Source organism: Rhinopithecus roxellana, chromosome 19 (assembly GCF_007565055.1).
Source record: "Rhinopithecus roxellana isolate Shanxi Qingling chromosome 19, ASM756505v1, whole genome shotgun sequence".
NCBI lineage: Eukaryota > Metazoa > Chordata > Mammalia > Primates > Cercopithecidae > Rhinopithecus > Rhinopithecus roxellana.
This window is the reverse complement of record NC_044567.1, coordinates 26074565-26102370: the sequence shown is the minus strand read 5'-3', so window position 1 is coordinate 26102370 and position 27806 is coordinate 26074565. Positions and strand designations below refer to the sequence as shown.

General features: G+C 57.5%; 1 protein-coding gene across 11 annotated transcripts; it reads right to left on the bottom strand.

Moving 5' to 3' along the window:
* Window positions 1-27602, bottom strand: TSPOAP1 (TSPO associated protein 1). Of its 11 annotated transcripts, none has more exons than XM_010372934.2 (32): window positions 26382-27601; window positions 25472-25579; window positions 25082-25210; window positions 24344-24523; window positions 23626-23817; window positions 22290-22367; window positions 22120-22203; window positions 21765-21854; window positions 21469-21591; window positions 21111-21215; window positions 19163-19213; window positions 18744-18764; window positions 17725-17929; window positions 16916-17088; window positions 15095-15210; window positions 14693-14802; window positions 10552-11382; window positions 10231-10382; window positions 9516-9893; window positions 9192-9431; window positions 8656-8841; window positions 7230-8069; window positions 6534-6633; window positions 6303-6454; window positions 5493-5661; window positions 5048-5119; window positions 4600-4632; window positions 4307-4410; window positions 4152-4223; window positions 3803-3913; window positions 3086-3147; window positions 1-1222 (listed from the first exon to the last, which is right to left on the bottom strand). In XM_010372934.2, the coding sequence occupies exons 1-31, from the start codon at window positions 26712-26714 to the stop codon at window positions 3118-3120; spliced, it is 5568 nt and encodes a 1855-aa protein (XP_010371236.2). In that variant the 5' UTR covers window positions 26715-27601; the 3' UTR covers window positions 1-1222; window positions 3086-3117. The 11 variants fall into 11 exon arrangements, with proteins under 11 accessions (XP_010371236.2, XP_010371237.2, XP_030778436.1 ...); XM_010372935.2 differs by having other exon boundaries at window positions 5048-5092; XM_030922576.1 differs by lacking the exon at window positions 3086-3147.
* Between the last annotated feature and the right edge of the window lie 204 nt (window positions 27603-27806).

Sequence of the window (27806 nt, the reverse complement as noted above, 5' to 3'; positions counted from 1 at the left end):
TAGATTTTGTGAAAATAGACTTTATTATAATAAAATGTCTTTTTAAACAAATTCCCCCACCATTCCACACCCCTGGAGACCAAGGTGGGGATGGGGGTTCAGTCAAACAATCTCCCACCACAGCAAAGGAAACATGCAAAGAGACACTCACCCGGCAGAGGGTGGGCGATGGAGTGGATAGGGTAAGGCTGGAGAACCCCCTACCCCACTCTAAACGGGGAATGTATGAAAATAGCTGCATAAATCTGTCCTTTTCTCCAGCCCCTGGACTCCAACAGGGGTTAGAAGAAAACTATGCAAAAGAAGTTGAATCCAATGAGCAAAATAAGGCAAACCCAACTCCGCTTTCGGCCCCGCTGGCCCCAGGGTCTTTGGGGGCGGGACCATACAGGGGCTAGGCGGCCCCAGAAGGGAGGGGTGGAGCACGACGGGGGCGGGGTGGGGCCTGCTTTGGCTTGGCCTTTCTCCTTCCCGGGCCTTGCAGTGGAAGCGAGGTGGAGGAAGCTGAACTGAGGCACTGAGTATGTACATATATACACGGCTCCGCCCGCCTGCCCGCTGGGGAAGTGGGGCTCCAAGAAAATCCAGTGCAAACTTTCCTTCAGGGGAGGGAAGACATGATCAGGACAGCCAAAGCCATCAGGGGACACAGGCTCCTTTCTCCCCCTAGGGCCCGTCCTGGGACTGGGGAGGGTGGCAGAAGGGACTAGCGCAGCACTGTGGGACACTAGTAGACGAGGTGGGTGGACCAGGATGCGAGGGTCCTGGGTCCAGTCCTGGCTCAGTGACCTTGGTCGAGTTACATACTCACTGTGGGCTCAGTTTCCCCTATTGTAGGAGGAAGATGCTTCCCTAGAGAGTTCATCCTTAAGGAGCCATCTAGCTCTGACCTTCATCAAGGGTCTTTGATCCTCTCTGAGTGCCACAGTGTTAATGCAGAAGAACGGGGGCTCTGGGCCCAGTCTGAGCCTTCCCTGCTCAGCAGAGACAGTGGTCTGGGGGCCTCTCAGGGCCTCTTCTGCCTGCAGGATGGGCCACAGCTTCACTCCTTCTTCCCAGAGCCCAGCCTCCTGAGGAGCTGTTTCCCCTTGGAGAAGAAACCCCACACCTTCTCGCTTCTGCCCTGGGGCTCCCCACGTTCAATCCTGGGGGCGCTGTCAGGGCTGGGAGCACAGGGCCCACCTGGGGGCCCCGGGGGCCCTTGTGTGGTGCAGCCCCAGTCCTGAAATGTGAGACAGAAGGAGCAAGGTCAGGGCCTGGTTCCCTCCCGACCCCCTGACCACTTTTCTCCACAGCCTCAGCGGCCTGCAGCCTCCCATGTCATGGAACCATGGGTGAGAACCAGGGCCTCACCTCCCACCACTCACTGCCAGACACACACAGCACAGGCGGCGAATGGGGAGGGTGATGCCGAGGGAGCACTGAGCTGGGAGTCCCAGGGGATGCAGTCTTGGTTCTGGATTGCTCACCTGTGACCCTGCGCAGGTCCCTTCCCTTCTCCCTCCAGGATGCAGGGCTGACAAGGCCCAAGAGTTCTTGGAAGCTGCCCCTCGGGATGGGTGCCCCCAACTTCTCACATGTCACCTCCCTCCCAAAAAACAGAGCACAAGGACAAGGACTGCTTAGAAGCAGCTGTCACTGCCAAGGAAGGTAGCTTCCACAGCCCCTCGTAGACAGGAGCGTCTCCCCAAACTCAGCAGGTGTGGCCCCCCCGTCTTCAGGAAGTGGAGCCAGTACCCACTCCATGGGGAGGAAGATTGGGACTCTCCCTTAAGGGCCCTAAGAGGACTGCGGGGAGGCCAAGGACCCAGAGGGAATCACAGCTGGGGGCATCACTCAGCCCCCACCACAGGTTCTGGAGGCTGCAGCATCTTCTCCCTTACTGAATCTCCTCCTAAGTCCACTCCCTTTGCCTCAAGCCCACCCAGACGGCGCTCCTTAGTGATCTAAGGCCAGAAAGCTGGGAGAACAGAGAAGCCACCAGAAAGCCCCCCACACCTCTGTTCCCACCTTCACCTCCAGTACCTGGCACAGCTCTGTCAGCTCTTGCCAGCCTGCATGTCTTCCCTTCCTCAAACTCCCACTCACTGCCCAGAGCCTGGCAGGCTCCCAGCCAGAACCAACTATAGAGCCCAGGCCAGAGGCAAGGAAAGTGGGTGCACAGCCAAGGCCCCACCGCCACCCCAGGCCTGTGGTGATGTGGCAGGGCTGCCCACAGAGGCCAAAGCATCTACCCCCAACCAACCAGAGCCGAGAGCCAGTTGGGGAGCCCCAGACCCTTCCCACTCCCTCTTAGGGCTCCTTCCACAACATCCAGGAGGGAGAGGTTGTCAGGGAAACAAAAGGACGAGGTTTCTGAGCTCCAGAGAATAATGGTTGGAGTTATTTATGGATTTGAACTACTCAAACTTCCCCTTTATTTTTTTTTATTTTTCTCCCAGGCTGGAGTGAAGTGGCGTGATCACCACTCACTGCAGCCTCGACCTCCTGGGCTAAAGTGACTCCCACCTCAGCCTCCCAAGTAGCTAGTATTACAGGCATGAGCCACCGCACCTGGCCAAACTTCCCCTTTTATCCCCCAAATGCAGAAAACTGAGAGTTTGAGGTAAATCGTGCATCTGATCACCCTAACAGGTCACGATGCAGAGGACAAGGGTGGGAAGCCTATTATTACTGGTGGCATTACAGTGTCACCCTGGCACCAGTAATAATTACAATATTATAATACCAGAGCCACACAGTATCATAATACCACTGATGAGTCCTACTGTGGATGCCATGTCATGTTCTATAAACCATATGTGTTATAGAATAGGAGGCATCAGCTAATATGGGACATCACACACTAAGATGACATGTAATCCTATGACAGCTGGCACTGCCCTGGGTAAAGGCAAGGCAAGGGGAGCAGGGAGGGGGAGGGATGACTCTATGCAAATCTGGCTCATGGCAAGCTCTCCTTTGCCATTCCCTGGACGACAGTGGGAAAGCTGGGTCAGCTCCAGTATTTGAGACAAAGGAGTGCTGTCTGATAATGGTCAAGTGGGCGTGAGGGATCACACAGCGGGGCAGTCCCCCCACTTACATGTTGCTCTCTCTACATATATCTATCTCCATCTAGCACTGGACTCTTCTCCTCCTCGTTCTCTGAGGACAGGGAACAAAGAGAGGAGATGGGTTACAGACAGACCTGCATCTTCTCCGCCCGGCCGCCAGGTGGCCCTGTACATTGGTGGGCCCTGCTCTCCAAGGCCTTTGCGTTTACACATGGAAGCCCTGAGTTTTCTGGCTGGGGCTTGGCCTCTTCACCCTCTCTCCCTGCCCTCTGAGGGTGGAGGCTTAGTTGTATTCTACCCACTCCAAGGAGAGCTCTAGGAATGAGAACCCAGGAAGCTGGGCCTGGCTGGGCAACTGGCTTCCAAAGGCACCTGGGAGTTAGGGAGACCCCCCCCAAGGGTGGGAGTATCCTGAAACAGGGACTTTGATTGGCTACAGGTGTGAGGCAGAGGGGTCCTTTTCCACAGGGCCCCCACCTGCGTCAGCCCCCAGGTGTTGGCAGCCGGTCAGATGGCCTGAGGGTCAGGGTCACAGCTATCACCCCTCTGCAGAGAGGGGCACATACTCAGGGGCAGCTGCCTGGTGGGGCTCCCCTCTGGTGGTCACTTAGCAGCTCTGCACTGGACACAGTGCTTACCTGCATGACCACCCCAGCTGCACCCCTGCTGCAACACTGCCCTGGCCCTACCACCCCACCAGTAGGGTAGACCGCCCTGCCAAGCTGGAAGCCCAGCTCCTCACTGACCTGACTCTCAGCCTGGGGTGTCCTGGGTTCCCTGTCCAGGCCTCCTGCCTCAGGCCCAGGGCCCTCCAGGAAGTTGGATGGAACCAGGCCCCTTTGTCCATTTAATTCCCCCTGGAGAGGAGAGGCTGGTGAGACTGAGATCAGGAAAGAGGCTCTAGCTCTGCCCCTCGACCCTGATGCCCCTGGAGAATAGCTGGGGCCAAAACCACTGTCCAGGGAGCTGACCCGTTCCATTCCTCCAGACTTCTTGAGAGTTCCTTGCCCATCCCCCTGCCCGGCTCTGGGAGAGCCCTCCCTGGGAAGTCTGGGGGGCTGGGGTGTGGTACACCCTCCCCAACAATGTTCTCACATAGTAGAAACCGTCATCGTCCATGCCCCCAAACACAGTAATGACATCCCCTGCCCGGAAGGGCAGCTCTGCCTGTGGAAAACAAGAGGAGGGCATCAGGCCCAGGAAGGCTCTGCCACTGCCCCCTTTGCTGGGCTCTGTCTGAGGGTCCTCACCTCCACGTCCATATTGGGGGAACTCTCCTGGGGGTTGTAGTCAAATGCAGCCACCATGGAGCGGGGAGCTTTCAGCTCAGCAGAGGGGACCAGCTTAGGGGGGCCTGCAGGGGGAGGAGGAGAAGAATCTGGACTCTCTGGAGAGCCCTATCCTCCATCCTGTCTTCTGCCCTGGACCCCTGCCAAACCCCTGTTACCACCTCCCCACTAGTTGTAGCCCCTGGGGTGAGGCCATAGGGGCCACCCGCCCTATCTCCTTCCCCAGCCTCCCGGGCCCAGGGATATTCCTTCACCTGGACAGGGCTGGGCAGGGCCTTCCGACTCAGCTGTGAAGAGAATGTGCCTGTGAGCCCCACCCCGCCCTGCCTGCCCAGGCTGCAGGTGCTGCAGCGCAGGCCAGACACACACACACAAGGAGGCAGGCAGGGAAGGCTGCTGAGGGCGCATCTCCCCAGCCCTTTGGTGTGGTGGTGAACTAACACCCAGAAAGGCTAAATGGCATGTCTGGGGTTCATAGATTTTACAGTCAGGTGCCTGTGGGGACAGAGAGCTCCACAAACCATCCCTCATCCCCACCGGAAAAAAGCCACCCACAGTGGGAGGCAGGGGATGTGGGTGGTCTGCCCTGATTCCCTTTACCTGCTCAAAACTCCAGAGGTGCCTCCCCAGACAGCCAAGCAGCGCCACCCCACCCGCACACACACCCTCCCAGCACCTGAGAGAGAATGGGGTCTTACCCACCTTTCTTGGAGCGGCGGGGCTTGGGAGGAGGCCCAGTTGTGCGGGCTGTGGAGTACACAAAGGGACCATTCCCTGATCCAGGAAAGCAGAGAGAAAGCGAGGCAGGGGAGGTAGGAGAGACAGGACTGGGACTCTGGAGTTTCCTCTCAGGGCCGTGCTGGCTTACTGAGCTTGTTTCATGAGGGCATTCATCTCCCAGCCCCACCCAACCTCCAGGACCCACGATTCCTGGCTGCACGACTGTGCTCCCCTCCGCAACAGATGCCCGCTCCATGTGGCCAGCCCACGTGCAGTCTGACCACCATGCCACAGGGTTCTCAAGGCTCCCAGGCTCTGCTAGAGTCTGGGTAAGTGGGGGCACCCCAGACACAACAATTGCTCAGGGTCAGGTGGAGTTGGAAGAGGGCTGGTAGGAGGGGGGGTGAGGGACAGCAGCAGGTCATACCTGAGCCTTCGAAGAGAATATCTGGGGACAAATAACCCCGCTGGAGCAGCTGCTGTCTCCCGGCAGGGCTGTCCACAGCCACCTCAGCCACCATGTTGCAGGGAATGTAGCCTGTCCGGCCCCCACCTTCGCCCTGGTAGAAGCCGTCGGCATCCTTGTCCCCAAACACCTGGAGGCAAAGAACAGTGGTCTCAGCCAGTTCTGCTCGCTCCCTGTGCCCCAGGCCCCGAACCCCAGCAACACCCCACTTGGAAATGCAGAATGTTCTCCCTTTCGTGGGCCATGGAATGGGAAAGGGGGAAAAACAGAAAAGAACAGGATCAGAGGAATAGGAGAAAAATAGCCCTTTCTGTATTATCCCCATTCACTGTCTACACAGCCATGCCCTTTGCCCACCCCAGAGTGGATCTCCTTAATCTCAGAGCAATAGCAAAATGCCTTCAGTCAATACTTGGAGGAATAATAAAAATAGCAATGTCAGCAGCAGATAGTTAGACTGTGCTGCCTATGTGTCAGGCAGTTTAAGCACTTTATGTACATTGGATCATTTAATCCACAAACTACCCTGTGAGATAGACACTAATATTATCCCCATTTTACCAATAAGAAAACTGAGGCCCAGAGGGCCTAGGTAATCTACTCAAGGTTACACAGCTAGAAGCGGCAGAGTCAGGGTCCAAACCCACATCATCTGCTCTAGAAGCCGTGTTCTCCACCATGATTCTGTGCTACCTCCAGTGGAGGAAAGGAGGGAGGAGGGAAGACCTAGCTGGTGTTTGGAGCTCTGAGCCCTGATGGCGAATCAGTCACCTTCAGGATCTGACCCTCTCGGAAGGGAAGCTCTTCTTCTCCAGCATCAGGATTGGGCGACATTGACACGGGATCGTAGTCAAACAGAGCCACAAAGATCCTGACGGGTAGGTGCTGGTAAGCCAATGCTTCTGACGGGCTCCTCACAGGGACTGTGGAGACAGTGGAGAGGGCGGTGATGCAGCGAGCTCTGGCTGAGGGGTTCTAGCTCAACCCCCATCAGATGCTCACCTAGCTCTGCAGTGCTTGGCCTGGGGACTCGGGCACCTCTCTTCTGGGGGCCTCTCCGCCCAAAGTTGTCCTGCCCTCTGGCTTCTCTGGTCTCTGTTGTCTGCAAAAAGAGGGCAACAGATGGCAGAAGTAACACACCATCCTCTGGTGGGCCCATGCTCCCCCAGCTCTGCCCCATCAGCGTAAGCAGCACAGCAGCGCAGGAGCACAGCATTCCCCTCCTGCAGTCTCGCCCAGCCTGCTGGAGATCTCAGACACCCCCACAGTGGGAGGGAGGGCAGGAGGGGAGGCCCCAGCCCCAGCCCCCAAGTAGATGAGTGGAGTAGAGGGGACTGGAGTTGGCTGAGGAGCCTGCGAGAGGAGGGCCTCCCATCAGCATCAGGGCAGGTGACCCTGGACATGGCATCACAGTCAGCGTCCTGAAGCCATAACTAGCTATGCAGAAGAAAGGGCGACCCTGCCCAAAGGCCGCAACAGGTGACTAGTGACAGAATATTGTGCATCCCAGTTCTGATCAGCAGAAGCAGCAAAGCAGTGGAATGTGGGTGGGAGGAGGCAGGTGAGGGAGCCCGGAGGCCCGGCCCCACCTCTGCTGATGGAGGCGGCAGCGTGGAATGGGAGCTGCTGGTGGACAGCAAGCAGGGCCACCAGGCGGCAGCAGGCAGGGGCTCCCCAGGGCGGAGAGAGAGCACGGACCCGGGAGAGTGGCTCCTTGGCTTTGCCCGTTGCACTGCGGCCTCTCCGCTCTGGCTCCCCTTTCTCCCAGGCTGGGAGGTGTGGGTAGGGTTTGGGGCCTGAATTGGCCTTCGGAGGCCCCCTGGGCCTTCCTACGGTTGCTGTGCCCCAGGCCTCCCCATCTCCAGGGTAGCAGGAGCTGGTGATGCTGATGTTCCCGCTGCCCGCCTCCTGCTCGTCCTCCGAGTCATATTCAATGCTGATTTCCAAGCACTTGGGGGAAAGGCAGCTGGCCAGGCCAGGCTCCAGCGCCCGGCCACGGGAGCACCTCCGGGAAGGGCCCGGCCGCCCTCTCCCACTAGCCTCTAGTCCAGTCCTGGGGCCCTCAATTACGGGGAGGCCACCCCTCTCCCGCGTGGGGCCGGGTCGTCCAGAGGCCTGGGGCCCATTGTTGCTGAGAAGTCGGCTGCAGTGTTCACGGGGATCTGCAGGCCGCCTGCGGCTTGGGGGCTTCTCAGGGGAGCCCCCTCCTCTCCTCCGACTGCTTCCACCAACTAATCCAGGCATGTCCTCCAGGCAGTCTCCAGCCCTAGAGGGCTCAGGAGACAAGGGACACTGGCCAGGTCTTCGGGGCTGACCACTGTCACAGCCCAGCCCCAGCAATGCAGGTTCAGGTGGGCCAGGGTCTTGGGAAGAACAGCCTGCCCCTGGCTTCTCCTCCTCCTCGTCCTCCTCTTCCTCCTCCTCCTCCTCGGGGATGCTAAAGAGCTTCTTGCTGCAGAACTGCTGGAGGGGCAGCTCTAGGATCTGCTCCAAGATCTCCTCATCGCTATCAGTCTCACAAAAGGGATCGGGCTGGGACTGGTGGAGGTAGGGAGGTGGGAGTAGAACGCAGCAGGGAAGAGAGATGTGTGGGGAAGAGGAGAGAGAGCTGTGATCTTTGCCCTCAAACAAAGGCAGGGGTTATGGACAACCCCACAGCCCTCCCACAGCTTCCTCCGAGAGGAAGGAACCAGAGGGACAGTGGCTGGCCCAAAGTCGCACATATATCCAGTGAGAGCCAAAGGAAGAATTAGGGAACACACTCTAGGAACTGTCACCAGCCCCTGTGGAACAGGAACATTGAGGAGCAGGCCTCCGCATCCCCTCCCCAGAAGCTACCAGCACAAGAATCTTAGGTGGCACCAGCCTCCCTTGGCCAGGATGCTGTATCTGGTGGGCTGGAGGGAGAGAAGGTGCAGAAATGAGTTCCTCCTCTTCCCCTTTCTTTCCAGGAGGGCAGAGGCCAATCTTGGGCCACTTACTATCTTCTGCTTAGGACAGGGCCCAGGCCACAGACCTAGAATGTTACTGGCACTCAGTGGCAGTCAGAGCAGCTGCTGATACACAGTTGGGAGGCCCCAGAGACTGAGGCCTGGGGCCCAGCAGCCCATCCACACCCTGTTACCTTGGCCCCATTCTCCCTGATGCTGTTGCCAGCAACCTGCTTCTGGAAGGAGCAAGTCCTGGAACCCAGCTCCTCTTCCTCCTCCTCCTCTTCCTCTTCCTCCTGGATGTCTGACAAGTCTGAGTTGCGGCCGTGGTCCACGAGGGAGTTCACCAGATGAACCCCGAGCTCTGCCGCGTCCTCCTTCTGCAAGAGGTGAGGCAAGGCAGGAGAGATAAGGACAGTAAGGGGCACAGGGAGATCCAGGCAGGGTCAGCCCCAGCCACAATAACAAGGGTCCTTTGGCAGAGGGAGAAAGAGCCATGCCCTAAATGGGGGAGGTACACCATGGGTCGGGGGCAGGGTGGGAGAAGGGAGATGGGAGCCACATGGGACAGAGAAATCCTAGAAGAAAGACAGACACACAGCACAGCCAAAGGTGTGAGAGCAGGACCAGAGCAGAGGACAGGCAGAGAGGGCAACTGGATTTGGGCTGGCAGAAGGTAGGGAGGCAGGCCCCAATTCTCTGAAGTGACAGTGTGTCCCCAAACCCCTACCTCAGCCCTAGGCCTCAGCCCAGACCCTAGGTCTCCTCCTTGGCACACCTCGGTATTTGGCGCCTGCTGGGCCAGTGCTCCCTGGGCGGAGCTGGGGGCGGGGCAGGCCTCTCCTGCAGTCCACTCGGCCTCCTGCTTGGCCAGTGAGGGAGCTGCGGGGCCAGGGTCCTTCTCACCCAGGGTGGATGTGCTGGCTGTCCTCTCCTCTGAGGTGCCCAGCACTGCTGCCCCAGCCTCCTCCTGGAACAGAGAGCACTGAGGAAGGACCCAAGCCCAGGTCCCTCTCCCAGCATGCACCTGCTCCCCTCTCCCCGAACAGGGTACCTGGGAGGAAGGTGCTGGAGGATCCTCGTGGGACCCTTTTGGCATCTCTCTGGAAGGGCTTGCAGGGGGTGCTCCTGGGGGCTCTTCAGTTCCAAGGGGAGCAGGGTGCTGGAGAGGAGAGCTGGGGTCTCCAGGCCCTGGGGAGGCTGAAGCAAGGGGTGCTCTGGCCTCTGGGCTTGGTCGCGGTGAGGGGCAGGAGACTCGGGCTGGCAGGCTGGCTGGAGCCAGGGCGGGAGTGATAGGAGCCGGGATGGAGTCCGCCGACTCCCCGTGGGGCGACATGGTACGCACGACCACCTCACGACACACCTGCAGCAGCTGCAGCTGGGACAACTCCACCAGCACACTGCCTGCCGTGGGCGAGGCCACCTCCATGATCTGTAGGGTGGAGGAGGCACAGGATGGGAAGCAGAGGCTGAGACAGCCAAGTGTGAGGATGTACTGACAGCAGTGGCAGCTAGCATTATGCCAGGTACTGTGCTAAGCCCACTGCATGGCCTATCTCATTTCATCCTCCTGGCCACATGGCTTCAGTGGTGGAACAGTTCTAAAATCCGTCATGTGCTGCCAAAGCCCATGCTCTTAACCCATCTGCCTCATGGTGCCCAAATGCCAGGGGCTGGGCATCTCTGTGCCAGGTCAGAAAGCCTTGGTCTCTGAGCATAGCAAGAAGGGATCCACCTCCACTCCCAGGGTACAGTGGGCAGGGCCATACCTTCTGCCCATCAGCATAGATGGCATAGCCTGTGACCCGGACACCATTGGATGTGCCAGCAGCATCGATGGTGACTGGGAGCCAACTGATGATCAAGATTCCAGGGGAGGGCCCAGGCTCGATCTGCACATCCAGAGGGGCATCAGGCGGGCCTGGGGGCAGGGAGGCACAAGACCCAGTGATGCAGGATGCTCCCTATCAGAGATACCTGCCCAATTTGCCATTTCTCTGATAATGCAAATAAGATCAGGGTCCCCTTCTTCCATCACCCATGGCCTGGCCTCCTGGGTGTTCTGGACAACAGAGCCCAAGCCCACATACCTGCTGGGAGTGTGGTGAACTGCAGGGTGGCAGCCCGCTGCTCCAGCCTCTCCCAGCCTGGTTCCCAGGGCCCTTGGGGTGGGAGCTGAGCCTCCACTTGGGCCTGATAGGGTGTGCCAGGCCGTAAGTGGCAGAAGGTGGCCCAGTAGGTACTGGGGCTGGCAGGTGGGCACTCTTCCCCATTGAGGTAGATGGCATGGGCCAAGTTGCTATTGCCGGGCACCCAGGTGATCTCAGCAGATGTGGCTGTCAACCGATGGACCCGCAGCTGGCTGGGCACCACTCCAGCCCGGGCACCCACCGCCAAGCAACAGCGCAGTGGGTCGGAGCTGCCCCGGCTGGTCAGGGCCTGGACAGAAATGTGAAGGGGCCCGGCCCGCAGGTCCAGGTTCTCCAGCACAGCCTTGGGTGGCGCCCCAGGCCCCAGGGCCTGCCGCAGCTCCCCATTCACACAGATATGGAAGCCGTGTAGCTCCACTCGCTCAGGAGGGGGTTCCCAGGCCAGCACCACACTGTGGGCCAGCTGCTTGAGGACCACCAGACAGCGGGGGTAAGGCACAGCAGGAGGCTCGCCCAGGCCCTCCGGTGATGGGCTCACACTGAGCTGGTCCCCTGCATCCTCCTCCTCAGGTCTGGGCTGGCTCCGTCCCCCGCTGCTTTGGCCCCCGCTATTGCTGCCACCCCCACCCACACTCAGGAAACTGAGTTCAGGGCCTGAGCTGTGGGACAAATCGGCCAGCTCCGGAGGGAGGGAGGTCAGGAGGTCGTCATCCGAAACACGCTCTACAAAATTGGAAGGTACCAGGCCCCTTCGGCCATCCATGAGCTCTCCTGGCAGGAGGAGGACAGGAAAGGGCAGGGCAGGGGAAGACAGAGAGGAGATAAAGAAAAAATGGTATAGTAAATGTATTTTAGCAACTGCTAGTGGGTGATCTTCAGCATTTGATTCAAATCAACATTTAACTGTCAATTCTTTTAAAAGACAAGAGCTGTAAAGATCTGGATTAGAGATAGGTCTGATAATAGTATTTTGCTTCTATAGGACAGTACTGCTTCAATTTTAACTTGGATACGAATCACCTGGATATTTGTTAAAATGCAGATTCTAACTCTCTGGATGGGGCTGAGATCCTGTGATTCTAATAAGCTACCAGGTGACACTCGGACTGCGAGGACGGAGGAGAATATCATGTTCTAAATAAGCATGTTGAGTATTTCAAAGTAAAATATCACAATGCTTTTAAAATCATTTTTAACCTACATACAGATAAAGCAAATATGCCAACGTTTTAACAATTGTTGAATCTAGGTGCTGGGTATATAAGTATTCAAATGTATTCTGTACATTTGAAAACTTTTGTGTTAAAAATTGCAGTAATAATTTCCTAATTTCATATTAAAGTTTTAAAAAATAAGCAGGTCAAGATGAGAAAACTGGCCAGGCATGATGACTTACGCCTGTAATCCCAGCACTTCAAGAGGCAGAGGCAGGCAGATTGCTTGAGCCCAGGAGTTTGTGACGAGTCTGGGCAACATGGCAAAACTCCATCTCTACAAAAAATGCAAAAATTAGCTGGGAGTGGTGACATGCCTGTAGTTGCAGCTACTTAGGAGCCTGAGGTGGAAGGATTGCTTGAGTCCGGGAGGCAGAAGCTACAAGCTGTAATCGCGCCACCACACTCCAGCCTGGGTGACAAAGCAAGATGCCGCATCCAAAAAAAAAAAATTCTGCTGATTGGGTTTTACCTGGGCCTGAGGAATAGGGGCCGGGGTGCCCCTCAACTTCCCTTTGTGAACAGCAGACATCCACAGAGGGAGAGAGAGACAACCAACTCAGCAGAGTAAGGGAAGGAATCTTTAGAGACAAATGAAGTAAGTGCTAGTGAAAAGAGTCACTTGTAAGTTCTAGAAGGATCAGGACCCCCAGCAGGCCTGCGTCTAGGAGCATGACTGACAGCAATCAATCCAGGCAGCCACCAATGGTTATGTTTTGTTGCCAAATGGTTATGTTTTGTTTCCTGCGTCGGTTCTCCTGAAGACTTGACAAGAGAGTATCTTAAAACATTTGCTGTTGTTGTTTGATTGAGGGATGTCAAGGAAGCTGGGCACCTAACATGTCATGTCACGGCCAATTTAAAGAAGAGAAAAGTTCTCAGGAAACAGACAGCTGGCAGCTGGTCTGCTTTATTGGGAGGAAGGGGGAGCATGAGCCAGGGCTTAGGGGAGAGGGGTGAGTGTAGGCAGATCTGAGCTGCAGCAGCGCCTGGAGTTTCCCCCAACAGTCATCTGTGCCCCCCACCTCCACCCTCTCTCTCTCTATGCTAGGAAAAAAAAAACAAAACAGTAAGGAACTTTAAGAAACAAGAGGGACTGTCAATAAATTCACTGATAGAATAAGCACCATAGAGGGTTGAATGGTGGCCACCCAAAGACATGTCCATATTCTAATCCCTGGAACTTGTGAACATGACCTTATTTGGAAAAAGAGTCTTTGCAGATGTAATTAAGTTAAGGATCTTGAGATGAGATCATCCTAGATTATCTGGGTGGGTCCTAAATCTAACGACAAGTGTTTTTATAAGAGACACTCAGAGGAGAAACACTAAGAGGAGGAGGCGATGGTGACCATAGACACAGAGACTGGAGTGAGGTGGCCATAAGCCAAGGAACAACTGGAGCCACCGGAAGCTGAAAGGGACAAGGAACGGAACCTCCCCTAGAGCCCCCACGGGGGATGCAGTTCTGTGAATACCTTGACTTCAGACTTCTGGCCTCCAGAAGAGGCCAGTGAGAGAATAAATGTCTATTGTTTCAAGTCACTCCATGTAATTGTTCCTGCAGCCCTAGGAAACGATCATAAGCTCCAGCACTGTGGAGAGGGAGACAAAGGCAGGAATTCTCAGAGTAAGAGGATCTCCAGCCCGCAGGGCTGAAGCTGGAGCCTGGGCCAGAGTCAGGCACATGCTCCAGAAGCCCACACAGCTGAGAACAGCCTAGGTGGCCCAGATGTAGAGGAAGCAGTCCTTTAGCTACGGTTGGACAGGGAATACGGCATCTTGCCCCCAGTAGTCTACGTGCCTCTACATCTATCCCAATTTATCCCAGATTGCAGAGTTCAAATTCTAGTCATTTGTGGTTAGTTAATACTTATGCCTTTGCTGCCTGCCTCCAAAAAAGGGTGTTTGGGTTTTGGTTTTTGATTTGGGTGGTTTTTTTTTCTTTCTTCATTTATAAAGTATTGTTTTCCTGAAACCTTTTTATTAATTCTGATCTTTGTAATCTACCCCTGCAGGAAGCTTAACTGTTTAGGCCACAAAGCCAGGTGCCATGGGTCCCAGCAGCTCCTCAAATAACAGGCAGAGGACCCAGGGAAAAGAATCTGAGCAGGCTCCCAAGCTTCCAGGGTTACAGATTCAGACCTAAGCCCATTCCTAAATCTCTATACACAGTTGTGGCTCTCGCCCTGCCCTGTCCATGCCCCATCCAATTCTCTACACAGTGCCAACCTCTCTGCTGCTGATGGACTCAGCCTGGTGGTGCCCAGGCCAGAGCCACCCTGAGAGAGTCTCCCAAGGCCATGTCTTCCGCAGGCCCATGGTGCCCAGTCTCAATGAGGCATCTGCCTTTAGTTGCCTGGTCAGCCCTCTGACTACCCACAGGAGCTGCAGAACCTCCCTGAAGCGGACACCCTGCCTGGGCCCTGACAGCTGCTAACCGCTTGCGAACACCTTCCCCTGGGATCTTTACCCCGATTCCTCCTTCGCGTACCTGACTGGAGTCCAGCATCAAATCTATGCTGCATACCTGACCTCAGGTGTCACTAGTGTGAAACACTGCCATGCCCTGACCATCTGCACAAAAATGAATCTAGCCATAATCTCCTGTGACACTCTGTCCACCATCTGGACTATGCTGTCTTATCCTGCTTGGAGCCAGACGCCCTTCTTTCTCTTTCCCCAATGGCCACTAGGTCTCTGTGTGCCTTTTAGCTGAGATCAAAAAGTTAAGGTGGACTGAGCACGCTGGGCAGAGGGGATGGATGGATGGATGGATGGATGGATGGATGGATGGATGGATGTCTTTGGGAACATGGACTCAAAGGCAGGGGAATGGACAAAATGACCCCCTACTACTTTCCTACCTTCAAAAAAGCCATCCTCATCCATGTTGCCATAGACATAGATGTACTCGCCAGCTGTCAGCGGAAGCTCTGCTTCTGGATTCTCATTGGGGCCCTCAAAGGGGTTGTAGCTGTTGGGGGAGGCACAGAAGAGGAGGAGGAGAGTGACCTACACTCCACTTCCATGTCCCGTCTTCTCTCTCCCACTGCACTGAGCCTTTATGGAGACTTGGTTATGGTTGTCCACCACTAGCAAAGCACAGCCCTCACTGCACCCACCTTGGCCCAACTAGGTTATGAGAATAGGTCCATTGTGTCCTGTACCGCCCCCACCACTTCCAGAGGTCTCTATCTCCTCTCAGCCCCCTCATACATCCCAAATGCTGGCGCTGGGCTCGAGGACAGTGAGGGTGAGGTACCCACCTATAACGCGCTAGGAAGACCTGGATCCTGGCTCCTCCCCGGCTGCCCTCTGGCGTGGCTGGGAGCAGGGAGACACTGTCTGCCTCCAGCTCCTCTACCTCACTGGCTGTGTCCACCTGGGGGCAAACAGAAAGGGCTGGTTCCTCTTCAGGGCCTGGGGCCAAAGGCACGTTTCCAGGCTGAGCCAGAGGACCTATTGCTTTGAAGAGGGAAAGTGAGCACATACATGCTGCACAAGACCAGTGGCAAGGACCCCCTGATGCTCTCTAAATCAGTACCTGAGACAGGTCCTGGCAGAGCCCAGCTACCCTGGGCAGGGGCAGTGGGGATAACCCAGATCCCTCCCTGAGCCTCTACTGCACCCGACAGGAAATAAAGCCACTTGCCTCATCTTAGAGGGGCGCAGGCCATGCTGGTGTGGGGCGTGGGTGTCAATAGAAATTTGGTTTGGTTCCTTAAAGTAAAAACTCAGCAAAGTTGCCAGGTGCAGTGGCTCACGCCTATAATCCCAGCACTTTGAGAGGCTGAGGAGGGCAGATTGCTTGAGCCAGGAGTTTGAGACCAGTCTGAGAAGCATAACAAAACCCCATCCCTACTAAAAATACAAAAATTAGCTGGGTGTGGTGGTGCACGCCTGTGGTCCCAGCTACTTGGGAGGCAGAGGTGGGAGGATCGTTTGGGCCCAGGAGGCACTGGTTGCAGTGAGCCAAGATTGTGCCACTGCACTGCAGCCTGGGCGATAGAGCGAGACCCTGTCTTAAAAAAAGAAAGAAAGAAAGAAAGAAGAAACACCTCAGCAAAGCACCCCAACTGTAAATCACTGGAAGCAAGGAGGCAGAAGGAGCTTGAGAGGTCCCTGCTTCTAGCCGAGTGACAGTGTGTCTGCCATTCAGCTCTGGAACTCAGAACTTCCTGTCTACTTGCCTGGCCCACAGCCCAGGGCACCCCAACCTCAGGGCACCCCGACTCTCTGACCCTCATTGAGGTTGCTGGGGTAGCCTGGGGAACAGGCTGCCTTCTCTTCTCTGCCAGTGCCTGGGAGAAGGGGACCAAGTGGGCAACCTCTCCACGACCACATCCAAAGCTGGCACCACCCTTCTATCCCACGAGGGGGCAGTAGAGGCCCGGGGCTTCATTCTACCACTTTCTGAATGTTTGGCTCACAGAGCTGCTCCTGACCTGCCCCCTCCACCTTCTGGGGTTTGTGGGTAGAAAGAAGGATGAGTTGACAACCAGAGCTATGAGTGATGCCCAGGAACTTAGTAATAATAACAGCTGCCCCCTGTTGAGCACACATCCTCTGTGCCCTGCACTGAGACAGGCATGTTCCTTCTTCATTTAACTCTCACAACAAACTTAGAAGGCAGGTTTTATTAGCTCCAGGATTCAGATAAGGAAACCGAAGCTCAGAAAGGCTCAGTGACTTGCCTAAGTCAAAGCTGGGATTTGAATCCTGGAACATGTGCTTTCTCACACAACCACCTGCTTTCACTACAGATGCTCTTAGGAACAGTCTCTTTATGCAGATCCTGGTGCCCAAGTGTCTCCTCCATCCAGCCCAGCACTCCAGAGCCTCCCTGGGCCTCCCGGGAGTGGGCTGGGGTGGTCCCAGGTGCGGCTTGCAGGCAGGCGGTGGAGGACAGGAACGGCTCCACCCGAGCCCCTCGCCCACAGGAGGAATCCACAGGCCTCCCACCTCCCAACTTGGGACCCCAAAAATCGCCACCCAACTCCTGGGGACTCCAGAAGAGGTCAGGGCCACCTGTCCTGCACCCTGCCCAAAGCCAAAGCCAGAACTTCAGGCCCCACCCTAGCACTTACCTCAGGTGTAGGGCATGACTTGGGGCTGTTGTGGATGGACTCGGAGTGGGAGGAGTTGGAGAGAGACTCTGCCTTCTTGGCTGTCCTTCGAGGGACCCCAGTGAGGGTGGCAGGGGCAGGCTCGGAAGACTTTGGGGTGCAGCGCCCAGGGGAGCCCGGCGGGAGGTCAAGGTCTAAAGAGAAGATGGCACGTGGGCTTGGGGTCTGTGGCCTGAGGAGGGACCAGGAGATAGGGTGGTGCTTCTTGGATATGGGGGCCAGGCCCTCCATAGCCGGGCTTCCTTACCAAAAGGGAAATGTTTAGAGAGAGACTTACTAAATAGAGGTATAGCTGATTTACAAATACTATTTCACATGATCGTCAAAACAGCTTGGTAAGATGCATTTAATTATTCCTGTCTTACAGCTTACGAAACTATGGCCCAGAGAGGTTAAGCAGCATTCTCAATTCACAGTGACTGTCAAGTAAGCGGAGCTGGGACCACCAGATCTGACTGACCCCCAAGCCCCTACTCTTCACAAGACCACACTGCCTGCTACTGACTCCTAGTGCACAACCCTCAGCCCTGATCATTCAGGTCCTTTTGGAAGGAGAGGAGCAGCGGCCCACGATGCCTGGGTCAGACTCTGGGACAGTCACTCCCCCGGGCTTTATTTTTCCCCAACAGAACCTGGTTCTAGCCAGGCACAGCTCCAACCTGCTGTGGACTTTGGATGAGTTGCTGGCCTTCTCTGATCCTAAACTCTCTGCTCTATACAAAAGCCCAGGCCTTGGGATTCCAGGCCAATGCCACTGGGGTTCACCTTACCTTTGGGGCCAGACCCCTGGCAAGGCTGGGGAGTGGAACAGCAGCAGGGGGGTGGTGGGCGGTCTCCAAGGGTCCCGCAGTCCAGGGCAGATGTGAGCAGATCCAAGGGGCCCGGGTGCAGGCGGAAGGCCTGGAGTTCCTGTGCCAGGAGGCTGAACTGCTCGGTTTGGCTGCGGCACTGTTCCTCGAGCTCTCGAACCCGGGCCTGGGCCAAGACCCACCATGAGCCACCAGGCCCCTCAAAGCTGCCCAGTGCCAGCCTGTGCCATCTCTACACAGCCCTACACTGGGTTTCAGGTCACATCCATCCACCCAGCCCCAGACCTAGGCACCAGCCTTGCTTTGGCCACCCCACAGCCTTTAACGCCTCAGAGCTGAGGGTGAAGTCCTGGGCTGTGTCCTGGGACGTCTTCACCCCAGCTCCCTCCAGAGCCAAGGCTGGGGCCTGCCACACACTCACCAACCCTCAGGCCCCAGGCGATGGCACTTCTGCCTCTGGCTGCTTTCTAGGCCAACAGGGATCGTTCCCACCCCATCATCACCACCATCGCCACAGGAGTTTTCTCCGCTCCACTGCTCATCACCCTCCCATAGTCAGCAACCCAAACCCCTTCCCTGAGAGAAGTGGGCAGGAAATTCCACAGGAGAGCCAGGGATGTCTTCATCATGGGAATGGGCCAATGCCTGGGAAGTTTTCTCAGGTCTGAGGAGAGTCCCAATAGCAGGGGCTCTTTCCCGCCTCTATGGCGAGGCTCCTAAGTTAGACTGGTGATGAACTTCCTCATGATCAGGGTGTCTAGAGAGGGGAGGCCCAGTGTCTGACAGACACGGCGGCAGGCCTGGGACAAGGGGACAGCTGCACATGTCCTGTGGGAACCCCATCCCCTCTGGATTCTCAGGTCTGCTCCCAGTGATACTCCCTCTGCTGGATGAGAGAGTGGGACTGCCTGGGCCTTGAGGAAGGAGATGCAACCCAGCCAGCCTAAAGAGGTGTGGGGAAGCAGAGAATGAGGCGCTACCTGCATGGAATCCAAGGTAGACTGGTGCAGGAAAGGAAGCAGAGAACAGGTTAGAACCCTGAGCACTGTGGGTTGCTAACCCAGAGAGGGAGGGGGAGAAGAGGGCCTAAGTGGACATCACCCAGTCAGCTCCCTGAACTGACTAGCAGCTCCTAAACAGAAGGATAGCTCAGGGTAAAGGCACCTGGGGGTGGCAGCAATGGGAGACTGCTGCCACCAGACTTAGGAGCCCCCTGCCCAGCCATGCCCACCCTGAGAAATAGGCCAGTGGTGGAGGGGACTCCCCCAGGCCCTGGAGCACTTAAGGGCCCCTCCTGCAACCCCTCTCCCCACCACCATAGTCCATTCCAGCTCTATCTGGAGCTCCCCTGCCTTCCTCCCAAGATGGTGGAACTGGGGGCCACTTCCAGGTGCCCTACCTCCAGCAGCTGCACGGCTCCTTCATGTTCCTTCTTGGCTTCCGCCTGGGCCTACAGGTGGGAGGAACCAAAATGCTGGAGGGAAGGAGAAGGAATGGGGTGGAGTAGAGAGGGATGCAAAAGAGGGAGGGTAGAAAGGACAGAGGCAGGGGAGGAAGAAGCCAGTAGAAAGAAAAGGGTAGGGAGAGAGGGAAGAGGGATAGGGGAAGGGGGAGGCTGAAGAGTTTCTCCCTCCTGAACACCCACCCTGAACCATACCTTAGACCAGAAGGCAAAGGGGTCCAGGAGGAGCGTGGCTGAGTCTGCTCCCCTCTTTCCTGAGCAACCATCCTCCCGGTTTCCCTCCTACCTTTCTGGATGCTCCTTCTCAGCCTCTTTTGCCTGCTTCCTGCCCTCCATTTTGAATGTTAGGGTTCCCCTGGACCCAGTGCTGGGCCCAGTTTATATTGTCTACTTTCTCCCTAGGGCTCCCATTTACTCATGCAACTAAACACGCTGATGGCTCCAAATATGTCCAAGACCAACTTACCCATAACCCCAAGTTCATGTATCCAAATGCCTGTGGACAGCTCCCCTTGAATGTTTAACACGTAGCTCAGACATGGCCCAAATGGAACTTAGCACTCGGGATGCCCTACCTCTCTGATCCGCTGCCCCTTCATCCTTCACCTCGCAGAGCGTGAAGAGCCCCACCCTCCACCTGAGTTTATACAGCAAATGGCTGACACAGAAGGGATTCAACTGGAATCCCACGGGGACCCTTGTCAATTCTTTTTTTTTTTTTTTTTTTTTTTGAGATGGAGTCTTGCTCTGTCGCCCAGGCTGGAGTGCAGTGGCGCGATCTCAGCTCACTGCAAGCTCTGCCTCCTGGGTTCAAATGATTCTCCTGCCTCAGCCTCCTGAGTAGCTGGGATTACAGGCACATGCCACCATGTCAGGTTAATTTTTGTATTTTTGGTAGAGACGGGGATTCACCACATTGGCCAGGCTGGCCTCGAACTCCTGACCTCAAGTAATTCACCCACCTTGGCCTCCCAAAGTGCTGGGATAACAGGCATGAGCCACCATGCCCGGCTGGAAGCTTGTCAGTTCTATCTCTAAAACATAACACAAACCCGGGCACTTGTCTCCCCCTTCGCTGCATGCATCCCTGTCCAGACAGCCACTGTCTCCCTCCAAGGCCACTGCCCAGGCCCTGCCCCACGCCCACTCCCATAGTCCACCCTCCACAATGCCACAGTTGTCACCTCCTCAGGGAGGCCTTCCCTGATGACCTCTAAAGTGGCTCCTCACCCCATCCCAGTCACTCTGTCACATCACCCTGTTCTTCTCCACCACTGTGCTCATCAGTGTCTGAAATCAGCTCACTCATGGATCTACTAATTTGCTGACTGCTCAGGGACCTGGTCTTTGTGATCCTGTGACTCAGATCACGTCACTCCCCAACTTAGGATCGTTCAGGAGCTTCTAACTACTCACAGAGCAAAATACCCAAACTTCCCATGGCCATTAAGGCCCAACAGGATCCGGTTCTTGCCTGCTCCCACCATGCTGCCCATCCCTTGCTGTATTCTAGCCACACTGGTCTCAGGCTTCTCCAGCTCTTCCCTGCCACAGAGCATGTACATATCTACGCCTCCTGCCTGGCAAGCTCAATTGTCACCTCCTCAGGGAGGCCTTCCCTGATGACCTCTGAAGTGGCTCCTCACCCCATCCCAGTCATTCTGTCACATTACCCTGTTCTTCTCCACCACTGTGCACATCAGTGTCTGAAATCAGCTCACTCACGGATCTGCTAATTTGCTCACTGCTCAGGGACCTGGTCTTTGTTCCCCACAGTCTCCCCGATGCCTAGGTCAGTGCCAGGCACACAGTAAATGCTTGTGGGATGAGTGAGTAGCAAAGCCGGTGTCTGGCAGCCTGCCAGCTTCCCTCACTGCCGGCCCACCTGCTGCAGCCTCCGGACCTCCTCCTGCTTCTCCCGAAGGCTGAGCCGAGCCTGTTCATGCTCCACCTCCAGCTGCTGTCGCCGCTGGGCCACCTCCCGCATGTGCTGAAACACAAGATCCGAGTCAAGGCCAGAGCCCCCACTTGGCCATTTCTAGAGAAGATCTAAGATGAGGAAGCCTCAAACACCGTCTGCTCTAGATTCCTCTATTACAAAGGAAACTGTCTGGAAACGGCAAGGGGCTGCAGCTCCAGGCCCAGCCCTCAGAGCTAGTGCCCCTCCCTAAGCATATTCTGCTGTCCCACTTGCTCCCTGTGCCAGGGCCCAGCACCTTACCCAACCTGCACCATCCCCTCACCTTCAGCACTTGCTCCAGGCTCTCCAGCTTGCTTTGCAGGCCCTGGCTCTTGCGAAGGGCTGAGTCCCTCTCCTGTGTCACCCCCAGGAGCTGGCCCCTCAGCTCTGCATTCTCCCACTCCACCTAGTGAGGGGGCAGTGGCAGGGAGTTGGGTGGGTGAGCCTTGACCCACCAGAGCCCTCACAGCGGGAACAGTCCCCTACCCCTGCTCAGGGGTGGAGGAGAAAGCCCCTTGGCTGGGGACGGGGGCTCTGGTGGGAGCACAGGTCTCCACAGCACTTGGGCGGAAATGGTACCTGCTCCTTCTCTGTGACTCTCCCACTGAGCCGGGAGTTCTCCTCCACCAGGCGGGCATTCTCATTCTGTGCTTCTCTCAGCTGCAGTTCCTGAGCGGGCAGAGGAGCTCTCAGGAGGGGGCCCAGCACGCACATTTCCCCTCTCCCCGAACAGAAGACCCTGCCCTCCTCCCAGGCAAGGCCTTCCTCCCCTGCTGGAACCTGCACCAGCCAGGAAAGGAAAGCACCGAGGAGCAGGAGGGAAAATGTGTTCTTGAGGGCAGCAGGGGCAGGAGCAGAGCTGAGAGGGAGCCCACCACCTGGCTGGCCAGGGCAAAGGGAGGAGCTGGCCTCTGGGTTGCCCTCAAGAGCTCACCAGCTCCTCACATCGCCTCTGTTTTTTCCGGGCTTCCTGCTCCAGGCTCTCGCATTTCTTCCGCTTCTTGCTGAGCTCCGATTCCTGTTGGGTCAGAACCAAGGGCTCCTCATGCAGGAAGGTACATCTGCCCACAGCAGGCTGCCTCCAGCCCTTGACCTAGGACTTACCAGCTGCTGCACCCTCTGCTCTTTCTCTGGCTCCCCTAGAATCACGGGCAGGTTGTCCGCATCCTCCTGGGGTGTGGCCTGGAAATGCCCAGGGGCAAGGGGCAGGCACCTGAGAACAGGGCCCCAGGGTAGCCTGCCCCAGCCCAGCCTGCCCAGAGCAGGTTCCCACCCCATCATTCAGCCAGCAAGAGATCCCTGCCTAGGAAGAGCACAGAGGGGTACTGTCTGCCCATCCCCTCCCATTGTCTCCAGCTGCTGTATAAGTACAAAGGCTGCACCCCTGTGTCCTGGAGCCTTAAGTGCTTTGAGATCCTGGGACCCACGTGTGCCCTGGGAGATGGGTCCTTTATCCAGGCCAAAGCTTTCCCTTTTTAGCTTCCAGCAGCAGCCCTGCTCTGTACTCAATAACTGTCCTGGGTGTCCTTCAGCGACTGGCAGAGAATTAGGAGACTGCTTGGGCCCCCGGGGAAGTGGTGTTCCCCAAGATAGGAGTTCAGTATCATCCAAATCTGGGCTTGGCCTAGAGCAGCGCGAGCCCGGCCAGACCCTTCTCCTGGCTTCCCCCAAGGCCACCCTACCACACCTTCCGTTTATCCATACAAACTTTGGGGGAGGACAGGTCTTAATGGGAGGTGCATCTCCCTTCCAGGGCCAGCCAGAGAGACAAAATCTGAGCAAGAAGCCTCCCCCCACCCGGAGGTCTTGGTCACTATCAGATCACTACCTGGTCTCTTCTCCCAGCCCTCTTCCCAGAAGGAGGAGGACCTATTTGCTGCCCACCTAGGATGATGGAGAGACCCCCCTAAGTTCTGGGGGTCCGGAGCAGGTCCCTGGCCCTCGAATCAGGGACTGCCTAAGTCCCCCGCTCAGTGAGGGTTGCCTGTACCTGGAGCCGAGGCGGACACACCGCCGCCCCCGGGTAGCCGGGGCCAGGCCTGGCCAGCCAGGCGGACGCTGATGGGGGCGTCCCCGCTCTACGGCGGCGGCGGGAGGAGGCGGCGCGGGCTGGGCCCCGGGCGGCTGCCAGGGCAACCAGGGATTTGCGGCTGGGCCGTACCACTGGCAGCGCGGCAGGGGCGGCCGGCCGGGCCCCGCTGGGCGCAGGCCCATGGAGGGCGGAACCCTGGAGCCCCCAGGGGAGGGCAAGGCGCAGGTACGAGCGCGGGAGGCTTGGAGGTGGACCCTGACTAGGACGGGAAAGCTCCCCAGCCCCTGGGAGTGCGTACACCACCACTGGGTCCTTGGGGTTCTGAGCACGGTGCAGGGGAGATCCCGGTGGTCGCTCCCCCCCGCCATCTGCACGCACCCACACACCTGCCCTTGCGCCGGCGCTCACCTCTCCCGGGGCCCCGGGAGCCGGCGCCTCTGCTCTGGCCGGGAGAGCAGGGCCCGGGGGCCGGGACGGCGGGCGCGGGGGCGTCTCCCGCTGATTGCGCAGCGCGATCTGCCTCTGCAGCCGCAGCACCTCCCGCTGGGACTCGCGCAGTAACCGATCGAAGTCCCGCACGTGGAGCCACTGGGGACCCTCCTGAGGTTGGGGGACAGGGACAGGGAGGGGAGTCAGGCCTAACCCTTGCCCGCCCCATGCCATCCCCTGGAGAGCCCTTCGCCTTGCTGGACGGACTCCAGTGCGCGGGAGTGTGCACACCCTCACAAGCGTACATGCCTGGTTACATGTGCATGCGTGTGTGGCCACATGCTCCCGCGAGCCCCTGTGCGGACATTCTGAGTAACTTATTTCTTGGGTGCTCTCAATGTGCCCAGCACTGTGCTAAATGCCTTGTGAACATTTACAGGGGATGTGTGGATGCATACAGCCAGACCCACCGGCACACAGCCTCAAGCCTGGAGCACAGAAATGCCCAGGTCTGAGAGTCATGGCTCCACCCCCTTCTCCCCTCTCCCACCTGGGCCGTTGCCAGGGGAACCTACTCCCAGCAACCTCCACCGTCCCGTTTCATTTGCATCTCATTAACATCTTGTCCGCATCCCACAACAAGCAGATAGCCCTGTGCAGGGCTGAGCTGGAAGAGGTGACCAGGGCCTCCTCGCACCTTGCCCACCAGGGTAAGCCTGGCCTGCAGCTCCCTGCACTCCCGCTGCAAGGCAGCAATCTGCTTGTCCTTGGCCAGCAGTGCACTGGCTGTCTCACTGAGGTCCCGGGCTCGCTGGCGGGCTAGGGCCTTCCGACACAACTCCAAGCTGGCCCCCGGCCGGGGCAAGGGGGCACTCACCTAGCCAGAGGAGGGGTAAGGCCAATGGTCACCTGAGGGCTGGGGCACTTCTCCCACTCTTCATCTCCTTCCTCCCAAAGGAGGAGTTAGCATGAAAACCTGGGAGGTGGCCACCTGCTTCCACCTTGACTGGGGTCTCAGAAAGCCAGCAGCCTCACTCTACCCCATCCCAGCAGTGGGAAAGGATTAACTCTACATCTAGAGTTTAGGATCAAAGGATGCTGCTAATTTGGGGCTGCCACTGTGACGGGTCTCATCCCTGCCCCCACTCCAGCTCTATACCCTGAGATGAGCTCAGCAGGAGCTGCCGCCAGCACCAGCACATGGTAATCCAGAGCCCTGCTCCCTGCCTGCTCAGGAACCTCCCCACTACAGCTCCAGAAACCTTTGGCCTCCTCGCCTGGCCAGCTTCTGCCCTTCCTGCACCTTATCCCTTAGATTCTTGCTGTCCTGGGTGCTGAATCTGTGACTCCCAAGCTTCAGACAGCCCCCAGGCCCAGCCCTGGCTCCCCTCTTCCTTGGTTGCCCAGCCTCCGCCCAGCAGCCTCCTGTCCTCACCACCCTCAGGTTCGTTTCCTGCAGCTTTCGGGCCCTCTCCTCCAGGCGCTTGGCAATGACCGCCAGCTCGGCGTTCTTCCTCTTCAGCCTCCGCACCTTCTCTTCCGTCTCAGGGAAACTGCTCTTCCTCTGACAAGGGGTCAGGCAGAATTGGGGCATGTAGGGAGCACCCCACAGACCCAGTCCTAATGACCCAGGTCTTGGGTTAGAGCCCTAGGCTCACAGTGGGGTCCTTGGCAACTTTAGGCAGGGGTTCACCCTCTCTAGGTCTCAGCATTTTGTCACCTCCATGGAGCCCCCACTTGGAGAGATGTTCATGGGGTGAGGAGGACACTGAGGCAGAGGGCCTGGCTCCAACCAGAATGCAGGACCCCAGTCTCCAAGCCTCACCAGCATCTGGTTTTCCTCCTTAAGGATGGCACAGCGCTGCCGCAGCTCCCCCAGGGCCCTCAGCAGCTCCAGATTGGGCCTGTCCCCAAAGCCCATATTCAGCTTGGCCTGGCATGGGAAAGGACCAAGGACAGCACCTCAGAAACCCACGTCACCCAGCCAGAAGCTTCCATGTGGAAGCTTCCCCCATCCATGGTCCAAGGAGACATGGAGATGAAACGGTTTTCCCCCACATCCCAGGTCTTCAGAGAGGAGCACAGGAGGCCTAGGAGAAGGAACTGTCCAGTTATTCCTGTCCACATAGGCGCCCCCAACCCTGGCACCCTCCTGTTCCTCCCTTTTTCGTCCCACTCCTGCCCGTCTTCTCCTCCAGGGACATGCCAGCTAGAGCTCCCACTCCCATCCCTCCAGACTCCCCTGCCCTCCCCCAAAGTCCTGTTCCTTCCCTCTTCTACAGGAGCCTGCTCACACCCACCCCAACCCTGGCTCAGCCCAGCACCAAGCCCCCTCCCTTCATTCTACTTCCTCTGCACTGATTCTCCGTGCATCTCCACACTCACCCTGTATCCCCCAGCCCCCAAGGACAGACAGACTCATGGAGGAAGAGACACAGACAGACAGACACACTGTCAGAGGGAGGCACAGAGAGGGACGGGGCAGCAGCAGGGCCAGATCTAGACAGACAGGCAGAGAGGGTCAGAAGGACAGGCAAATGATGAAAGAAATGGAGCCCCTGAGATTCCTGCTCGATGAAGATAGGACAGATAGCCACAGAGACAGTCCCACAGACAGGCCAAGAGAGGAGAGGTGGGCAGTAGGGATGCATACCTCGGCCTCACCTCCTGGCCAGGCTGGAGGACACGGTGAGAGACCCCACCTTGCAGACCCCAGCCATCCACAGATCCCTTACCTTCGGGAAAGCCTCTACTTCCTCATCCTCTGGCCTCTGGCAGGCGGGTCCAGAGCTCGATGCTTGCTGGCCCAGGCTGGGCAGACAAGCCTCTGCTTCTTCAGGGTCAGTGCCCCGGATGGGCCCAGAGCTCCCGGCTCCTTTGGGCTCGGAACTCTCCTCAGCCCTCAGTTCTCGAAGCTGCAGAGCTGCTGGAGGAGTATCAGTGACACTTGGGGCTGCATCACCAGGTTCACCCCCTCGACCTGGAGTCCAGCTCTGCCAGGTGGGCAGTGCCCATGGCTCCATGGCTCCAGGGTCCCCAGGCCGTGGGAGGGTTGTCAGTTGCTCCATGGTACTGCCAAGGGTCCCCAGAACCCAGGCCGGGGGACATCACCCAGCCAGGTGGGGGGACTGGCGAGGGTCATGCCAGGCCAGCCCTGCTCCCCTCTGAGCTCTTGCTTCACCGACACTCCATCCAAGGTTGGCTGAGCTCTTCCCCACCTACAAAGGAGGCTGCAGAAGGCGCCAGGGCTGCCAGAGCTGGAGCCAGGGGTATGTGAGCTATGTTTGCTGGTGGCTCTGTGTGTGTGTGCGAGTGTGTGGAGGAGCGAGGGTGTCCCCGTGGGGGTGGGGAGGATGTGCAGAGGCCACTGACAGCTGCGCCTGGGTGAGGGTGCGTGTGTGTGTCTCCAGGTCTGTCCCTGCAGGTCAATGTTGTCTCGTGTGTTGGGAAGATGGGTGCCCCCACTTCTGTGTGTTGAGGGGGGTGGTGCTGTGTGTCACTGTCTGCCCATTGCAGAGTTGCCAGTTGTTTCTGTGTGTGTGGGTGTCTGTATTGCAGGGCTGTGGCAGTATGTGATGCTGTCACTGGTTGTATCTGAGTGTGTCAGTGTCGTGCAGCTGTGTGCATCGTTGTCGTCGTGTGTCTGTCAGTGTCTGTGGGTCTGGCCATCCGTCGCAACCCCTCAGCCCAGCCAGGGGCTTCAGGAGCTGCTGGGGGTGATCCCCAGTGGTCTGCTGTGGTCCTTTATCTCCGGCTCTGTTCTCCGCTGCTGCTCTCTCGCTTGCTGGGTGACTGGGCTGGTCCTAAGGAGGTCTGGGTCGATGGGCTGCTTGCCTCATAGTCTCAGCCCCTGCTGGCCTCAGCTCTGGGGACTGCAGGGGTCCCTTACAGTCCGGGAGCCTTGAGATGGTGGGCTCCGAGGAGGGCTGAGCCACAGAATTGGGGGGAGCGAGCCGGGGAGAACCAGCCTTCCCCTCCTCCTCCTCCTCCCCTCCCACCCACCAATAGGAAGTCGGCTGTTGGTTTCCATGGTGATGGCACTGGACTGGTGGGCTGAACCGGCTGACAGGGTCGGGGGACAGAAGGAAGAGCAGGTTTCTCACGGGATGTCAGCCCAGGGCTCCCACATGTGGCCTCCCACCCTCATCTTCACACATTTT

Coding starts and splice junctions, on each gene's coding strand:
- TSPOAP1 (XM_030922572.1), bottom strand. CDS start 26,714: ATGGAGCAACTGACAACCCTCCCACGGCCTGGGGACCCTGGAGCCATG. Junction 19,214..21,110: donor AGGTCCGGAGGCTGCAGCAG/GTGGGCCGGCAG, acceptor TCCCACCTGTAG/GCCCAGGCGGAAGCCAAGAA. Junction 10,383..10,551: donor GTTCACCACACTCCCAGCAG/GTATGTGGGCTT, acceptor CCCTGCCCCCAG/GCCCGCCTGATGCCCCTCTG.